Source organism: Scomber japonicus, chromosome 20, assembly GCF_027409825.1.
Source record: "Scomber japonicus isolate fScoJap1 chromosome 20, fScoJap1.pri, whole genome shotgun sequence".
NCBI classification, from domain to species: Eukaryota; Metazoa; Chordata; class Actinopteri; order Scombriformes; family Scombridae; genus Scomber; species Scomber japonicus.
The window spans coordinates 23,126,951-23,135,563 of record NC_070597.1 but is presented as its reverse complement, the minus strand read 5'-3'; the positions used below and the strand labels follow the sequence as shown (position 1 = coordinate 23,135,563).

The 8,613-nt window shown below is 36.6% G+C and overlaps 1 protein-coding gene across 1 annotated transcript; it reads right to left on the bottom strand.

Moving 5' to 3' along the window:
* Positions 1-1,528: 1,528 nt before the first annotated feature.
* Positions 1,529-5,927, bottom strand: LOC128381012 (sulfotransferase 2B1-like). Its single transcript, XM_053340935.1, has 6 exons — positions 5,712-5,927; positions 3,504-3,715; positions 3,249-3,375; positions 3,030-3,124; positions 2,753-2,933; positions 1,529-2,492 (listed from the first exon to the last, which is right to left on the bottom strand). The coding sequence occupies exons 1-6, from the start codon at positions 5,848-5,850 to the stop codon at positions 2,383-2,385; spliced, it is 864 nt and encodes a 287-aa protein (XP_053196910.1). The 5' UTR covers positions 5,851-5,927; the 3' UTR covers positions 1,529-2,382.
* Between the last annotated feature and the right edge of the window lie 2,686 nt (positions 5,928-8,613).

Sequence of the window (8,613 nt, the reverse complement as noted above, 5' to 3'; positions counted from 1 at the left end):
TTTCCGAGTCAGAGATCCGACTTCATGGGGTGTTGGGCATTTGGAAGTATTGACTCTGAGTACACCTGGAACGCCCAATATATCCTTTATTTTAAGTCAAAGATCTGAGTAATTCTCTCATCATGCTTTCAGAGAAACTGCTTAGAAAAGAAAAACAGGCTGCAAGAATAAAAAAATGACTCAGCTTCATCTTTTATGTTCTTTAAACTTAAACCTATTCATTTTTTCTGTCTTTTACAAACACACAGACATTAACACTTACCTGTCCAGGTGTTGAGTGTTACCTCTGCTGGCAGGCAGAGTAATCCCAACATGCAGCTCCACCAGTGGGCTCTCATCCTGCAAGCTGTGCTGCAAGACACGCTGTCTGTCACATGAAGGCTTAAAAAGAAAAGATGTGGTAGAAAGGAAATGTGAAATTGATACTTGTGAAGAGGAAGTGGTAGAAAAGCATAACCGCAGAAGTGCTGCTACATTATACCGTACATAGCTGTTAACTTTTCAGAAAACCTTGGAGTGACATTTGAGGGAAGTTGGGCAGGCCCCCAATCTTTTTCGGGCGCTTTCATAGTCGTCACCATATGTCAAAGACATTTTATTACATTTATACTTTAAAGAAACATGACTATGTACAGTGTGGGCATAGGAAACATTTGGAATGTGGGTGGGACAATGTAATGGGAGGGGGGTCTAGGGGTCCTCCCCCAGAAAGTTTTTACCAGAGTAGAAATCATACAGGTGATAATACAGGTGAGTCATAGTCATTCTCAAATTCCGATTTTTTTGGTGGTCAATGCCTTTACAATTAAATGACAATGAATTTGAGGGTCAATTGTTGATTTACAGTTAGTAAAGAAAAGTGAGCATAGCATAAGATGCTTCACCTAGGAACAGTATGATATTAAGTTATCACATTTTCAAATAAGTGATGTTCTCCTGACTTTATTGGTCATATAGGACATCTTGACTGAAATGTTTGTTGACAAATTATTCTAAACTGTCAAATCCCTTTCATCACTCACCACAGCAAAGGATCTCTGCTCTGTCCCTGCATCCTGCCCCTGTCTCTGACTCACTCTCATGCACCTAGATGTCAGGAGAGGTGGTGGAGTGATAATTATTTAGTGAGCAGTATCTATTCCTTCACATTTATAATAAGAACAAATTATACTGAATGTAAATACAACTGACTATAAACCAGTATACCAGTCTGTGAAACTGGAAATGTACCCAAAGCCCTCAGCAGCAGGCCAAAGATTGCTCCTCAAAAAGTAAAATTATTGTCAGTTTTATGAGCCAGTTTATAAATGGTGCAGCCAAGCTTTTATTAGTCAGCTCCTGTCCATAAGAGACTCAGGTGTTGTTAGCTGAAGTTAACTGATTTCTAGCAGTGATAACTTACTCTATTCTTATTTGAAAAAAAACCCTTTATGTTCATGTTGTATAACAACCAAAAACAGACCAGTCCTCTCTACAACCAAAAACAGACTAGTCCTCTCTACAGTAACAACCAAAAACAGACCAACAATTCATAAATAACTGGATTTATTTAGTAAACTACCCGACTCTAAATAAATTCTCCTGAGTTACAATTATATGGTAATTATTTTATTGTAAGCTGAAGCAGTGGTTACAACTATAGTAGTGCCTCTTGTTGAGACTGGAACAGAGGCCAAAGTGGTTGTGGTGCTCATGTCCCACCACTAGGACACCCATATTTTTAAAATCACTGTTGCACCCCTGCTTAATGGGTACATTTACCCTAACAGTTGAAAACATTCGTTAGAAAGTTAGAAAAGTATTCCAAAAAGTAATCAAACGTCAAATGATACATTACTTTAAGCAATTGAAATAGTTACATTACTTATTAAATTTTAGATAACCTATTACATTTCCAAAGTAACCTTCCCAACCCTGGCTGTGAAGCACAATTTATAATTTACTTCAAATTCAAGTGTCGCTTTATGTTGCTTGAAAAGGCAGATGATAAAAAAAGAAAAACCAGATAGCAAAAAACAAAATTAAAAAAAACAAAATCAAAATATACACTAAGCCAAGATTAATTGATGTGCTTGACAAATGAGATCAAATGATTGTAGGTTTAGAGAACAGAAAATATAATTCAACCCTGTATTTGACAGTTGATATTCTCAGTTCAACTCAAATTTTAACTCTTGAACAAATCTCAAATGAATACATTGGTCATATTATTATTATAAATTAATAACCAAAGAAATCAAAACAAGCAAAACAGAGTCTATGAGAATGATACTGCAGTAAAAAGTAGACAAATAAGAGAAAGTTGGCAGTTAATTGGCAGCATTTTGCATTTCTTCTGAACCAAACTGACGTATGGTGGAACATGTTTTGTTCACATTTAGTTTAATCCCATAAAAAATTGTATTTTACATCTTTCATTCTGTCCTTGTAAACGGCATCAAAGTGCTCCACTTCTGCCACTGTTAGTTGGTTTTTCCAGTCTCCAGCGATTCCTGAAACACAACGTGCAACAAAAGGAAAAAATATTTTTAAAAAACATTGGAACATGTGGAATTGGAAACAGAAGTTGACAACACAGTCTCATATCACATGATCTGCATCTTTAGATAGATTTGCCCTATGGTCATAGAATTGTAGATGTTCAATTAGCCGTTTTTTTCTAAACACTTCAAGGACTTCTTGTCAATGACAGCATATTTCTCAGCTCAAGAGACTCAGCTGTATACAAAATGTAGCATTTATTGAAATATACCTTTTCTGAGAAATTCCGACTTTGTCTGGTCCATGAATTCACGAGGAACTTGAGAGTAGTTTGACATTTTGTTCTGCTTCATGTTCTTGAACACACATCGGTCCGCTATCTTCTCAATGACCTGAGGGTCCAGAGATTTCTCCAAGAACTGAGCCATTCTGGCCACAGAGTCCTTCAGGTCCTGCAGCACAGAGACACACAACTCATCTCATATGTCTTCTAGTGAAGTTGAGAATGTTTGTAAAATGCAGTTTTGAGAAGTATTGTTGAACCTCACCATTATCATTTCTTCATAGGAGATGTACATTATTCGCGCTTTATCTTCAGCATTCAGCCAGCCCTTTACATGATCAAACCATGAGCCAAACATAACTATGAGGGAAAGAAAATCATGCACATGTAAAATCCTGTTACTAGGTGTTTGACCACAGTTGAAGGTTACTGTGGCTTACTGTTAAATATAAATAAACTGATTATTAATAACAATAAGCACAACCTTTTCCATCAAGGAACTTGTGGAGGAACTCGGTCTGTGTGCCTGGGTTGACCAAAAAGGAAGTCATCCCATAATAATGGAAGGACGATGTAAACACGTCTTTGGGGTTCCTCATGACATAGATGACCTTAAATGATGTGAACACATTCATTATTCATTTAGCTATTTCTATGACACCAAAGGAAAATGTACCCCAATGGGAAAGAACAGAACCCAACAAACAATGATAATAATGATCCATGACACAAACCTTACCTTTGGCTTAACTTCAAAGAAAGATGGTGGCATCATGTTATAGTGGAAGTGTGTAGCAAACATGCGCGGAGATGGCCTCTCTTCAAGATTAAGGACACAGGCCCGATGCTCCTCCAGCCAGGGAACACGGTCCCAGTTAGGAATATTCTCAACAGGAGCTGGATCTCCTCCACTCATGATCATAGGGACAATCTCCTGCATCCAAGTCGTACCTGAATGAAGGACACAAGAGGTTTTCTGGAATTTGTGGTTACACTAATGACTTGTACAGAACACAACATTTTTTCATGTTACTTCCCAGCCTTTCTAAAACTGTGTGATGAAAAATCTACAGTCCAATCTTAGAGTCCACTCTGTACCCTGAGTACGTCCTCTAATTTTCATTTGTTAAATGCTGAATTGAATGAACATGAAATACAATCATTTAATAATTACTGTTGACATTTGACAAAGGCTACTTATGTAATTCACTACTTAATGGTAAATGAACCAATCTGTCAGTACATAAGGATGATGCTACACAAATAGACAGACAGACAGACAGACAAACAGAGAGAGAGATAGATAGATAGATAGATAGATAGATAGATAGATAGATAGATAGATAGATAGATAGATAGATAGATACTGTGCAAAAGTTTTAGGCACTTGTGATGTTAATTTTCTTGCAACAGCATGAGGGAGGCGTCTGATTGGACTAAATGTATCATGGTACGCAGCAGAACAACAAGCTCAAACCTGCAGCATGAGTCATATAGAACTATCCATTATTAAAAACAAGGAGCCATGAAGCAGTCTGGGATTGCATGAAGACACAGGAACAGCTGAAACACTGAAATCCATACTAGAGCAACTGTTGCAACTCCTCCAAGATGCAGGAACAACCGCCCTGCCAAGCACCTGAAACACTGTGTGAAGGTGTACCATGAACATCTGCAAGGAGAGCCACTCATAATAAATATTACCTCAACTTTAAATGAAGTTCACTGATTAATAAAAACTATTCATGACATTATTTTTCACTTTATCACCTTTTTTCATCAGTATCTTAAACGTTTGCATGGTACTATCAATACAATAAGCAAGTAATTACTAGACCGGTGCAATCTTATATTTATTGATGAACAATTTGATGCTTAATCATTAACATGCAACAGCAGCAGTAATTTATCAATATCCAGCGTGAAGGTCATGTAAGTATTGAAGTAAGATATTCTAAGTAGCAAGAGATAAGAATAAAAGATAAGTAAGAGATACAATTCTAGATAACCTATTGTTTAATATATTACTAATAATGGTTGACAGTACTTTTATCTTTGACATTTAAGCAAATTGCTTGGTAAAATGTTGAATGCAGGACACTGAATGCACTATTCTCTTGCTATTTTTGCTAATTGCTAATTGATTTAGCTAATTTCAAGTAAAGGATCTGGATATTATCTGATATAGAATAGTTACGCAGAAACTAATTGTATAGTTATTTTATAATGAGCAGCAGGTTCCTGTTTTGTTGTTTCTGAAAATATTACAATGCCACTGAGACTTAAAATATGAATTACTGCCAAAAAATAAAATAAAAAATTACATAACTGGTTGGGTGTGTGTTACATTCCAGATGCTGATACTGTGTATTGCCTCTGCTTGTTGTGAATACTGTGAATGCTGAATTTTGACAGTTCGTTTACCTTCAACACAGTTAAGAAAGGAAGAAAATAGAGCATTATTTCCTGTGTAAGTGTTGATTGTCATCTCACATACACGGTATACAACACGTAGCCCTAATCTAAAATTAACTTTCCTTCCGTTACACAGCAGTCTGAACACACACGACAACAATACAGATATAGGCCTACACATACTCTTGACATTTGCTGTCAATGTGCCAAATATGACCATTTATTCTTCACAGCTCAGCTTTATGAATCACTGGGAACACATTATCAAACGTAAAACTTGACACACCTAAAAGAAAAAACAAAGACAGGAATGTGTACAAGCAACGACCGGAAGCGGCGATATTTGAGGGAGTATAGGAAAGGTAGGTTAATATACAATTTGGATGTGCTAGAATTTCCAGTAACTGTCTTCGTTCTTAATTTAATGTAAATATAAGACGTTTCATGTTTAACTAAGTTTAACACTGTGTCAATAATACAGTTAAGATAAGAATGTGAGACACTCATTTTACCACAAACAGAGAATACTCACCGGACTTGGGATACGTTACAATAACAGTATCATCTGGACGGAAAGTGAACTCCTCGTAGTACTTCAGGCTCTGTGAAGGGTGCAGACATGTAGGCACAAAAACCCCTTTATACACCGTGTATAACTCTGCTTCAGTCATTGTTTAAAGCTGAGCTAAAGTCAGTCAGTCAGCACAGTCTGGACGGCTTTCTAGCTCTAACACACACTAGACTATCAGCAGCTGGACTTTGTCTTTATTTGGGTAATGTAGTGATGATGTGGTGTCCTTCTCTCTCTCTCTCTCTCTCTCTCTCTCTCTATCTCTCTCTCTCACACACACACACACTCACTCTCTCTCTCTCAGCCTCCCCCTGTCTCTCACATGCTGTTCCTACACGAACAACTATTTTGTAATAGACAGGAATGAACTGTCACAACTCTCCTTCCTTGCTGAAACACATCCCTGAATAATTTATTTGTTTTATGACTCTGTTGCATTGTTCCACACTCCAAATAATATGCTTACAGTATTTGTTATTTTTCATTCAAAATCAGTTGTTATGTTATGGTGACTATACCACTATCTATGCATGCCTTTGTTTTCCTGATGATCCCCCCAAAATATGTGAAACTGGGTTTAGAGAAGATGGTGGGGAAATGTTGGTCAATACTTCCAGAATATTTGATTTTAATGGAATTAAAATGATTAAAGGAGTTCATTATTTCACTCTGTCAGCATCATTAGCTGCAATCAAGAGTCAGATCAAACTCATATAGAGTATAGATGATAGATAGATAGGTAGATAGATATTTTACAGTTTTGGTCTAGAGCAGCTACACATAACATCACATAGAAACACATCTCTGACTATCCAATGAAAAAACTAAAAACGTACCCAAAAGTTGTACTAATGAAACAAGTATATGTATATACATCTAATAAATAATAATAAAATACTCAAAAAGTGCACATATACAGTGCATTCGCAAAGTATTCACACACCTTCACCCCCCCACATTTTGTTATGTTACAGCCTTCTTCCAAAAATGGCTTTTCATCAATCTTCACACAATACTCAATTATAACAAGTTTTTTTAGAAATGTTTGCAAATTTATTAAAAATTTTAAAAAAAATGAAATATCGCCTGTACATAAGTATTCACACCCTTTGCTATGACACTCAAAATTGAGCTCAGGTGCATCCTGTTTCCATTGATCATCCTTGAGATGTTTCTACAACTTGATTGTAGTCCACCTGTAATAAATTCAATTGATTGGACATGATATGGAAAGGCACACAATACACCTGTCTATATAAGGTCCTACTGTTGAGCAGAGTGGTGAGATGAGATCATTTTGATAGTTTATGTTGTGTTCTGTGTTACAGCCAGTAGGTGGCATTGGAGACCAGGTCCAAGCATCGAGGAAAGTTTGTACCTCAAACCTGAGGTACTTCTATCCTCAGTTTTTGTCTCCTTAGCAGTGACCGTTTAAGACTTTTGAATGTGCAAACATAAAATCCTACAGTAAATGCAGTGATATGAATGTAAACACCCTTAGTTAAAGGTTATCCTGTGGAGTTATTGACCTTTTGTAGCACTATGGAGCAGTTTTCTAATGAGTGGATCCCTGTTTTGTTTTGATGCTCATGCACATGGTGATGGATGCATGGGTACACCATCCTGCCAATGGTTTCACACTACTCCAATGATCTGCAGGTGACTGTAATCTGTCGAAATATGAAGCAAAATACCAGCAAAGGCAGGAAAGAGGGAGACTTCAAGCTAGTAAATATTAATGTAAACAATGCAGAAAATCAGTTTTACCGTTGTCAAAGATACATGCAATATGTTTTGGTGAGTAACACTGAATGTAAACAGAATTATAGTTTGTTTACAAGGTAACTCCACAGGGTACCTTTAAAGCCAAGAATCAGCACTTTAAATTCATAATAATTTTCTGTGGTTTTAAAGGACCAATAGAACCATAATGGCACCTAGCCATGCACATAGTTATGGGTTATTTGCCATGATTTTGACATATTCAACTATGCAATATATTCTGCTGACCCTTATACAATTAAGGTGATTTCAAACCTTTAACTCTCAAACAAACAAGGTGTCTTTGCCAACACAATTTTTCATTTATTTAGGATAAGAAAAACAACATCTGACTTCTCTATCCTATCATATTATCTTCTTTTACAGAAGTTTGCTGGTCTGGATCTACTCATACTGAGTCTGCTTTTGGGTTCATGTCCTGATCGTCCAAACCGCTTGGGCTTCAGCAGCTGGGATTGCATGCCTTGCTTCTTTTACTAATTTCGTGGCCAATTTAGTTCATATTCCAACTGCTGAACCAAAGAAAATTCCAAAATTCACCACCGGTCATGTCTACAAGCACTGTCTATCAGGTACTCTGAGGTTGACAGGTATGCAGTGCCCACGATGGAAAAAAAAACCATGTGGTATCATGAAATATAAACAACGTAAGTGGATAACAGCATGAAAGAGAACCACTGGAACATTCTGAGCTCTGTAAAAAAATAAATAAATAAAAGAGTGACTCATCCATAAATGGTCACTTTTTGGGTCTGGACCTATAGTTTAAGAAACTATAGCCTATACCATAACTGTGGCATTGTAGTCAAAACAGTGTAACTGATTAGAAATGACACCACTAGAGGATTCAAATTTTATTGCTGAAACATGACAGATATGAGCAAACAATGAAAATATTTACTGTAATTTGTGAAAGATAAAGCAAAATGATCAAATCAGAACCACACCCTGAAGTAGAAATACATGGGTGGACTCACTTTCTGTGACTGTGGTCCAACATGGAAAATATGATCAACAAAACATTGAAAAAAAAGTTCAATTACAATTCAGACCAACACTTATCAACACAATAACACTGTCA

Coding starts and splice junctions, on each gene's coding strand:
- LOC128381012 (XM_053340935.1), bottom strand. CDS start 5,850: ATGACTGAAGCAGAGTTATACACGGTGTATAAAGGGGTTTTTGTGCCT. Junction 3,716..5,711: donor TGTAACGTATCCCAAGTCCG/GTGAGTATTCTC, acceptor TCCTTCATTCAG/GTACGACTTGGATGCAGGAG. Junction 2,493..2,752: donor GTCGGAATTTCTCAGAAAAG/GTATATTTCAAT, acceptor GTTGTGTTTCAG/GAATCGCTGGAGACTGGAAA.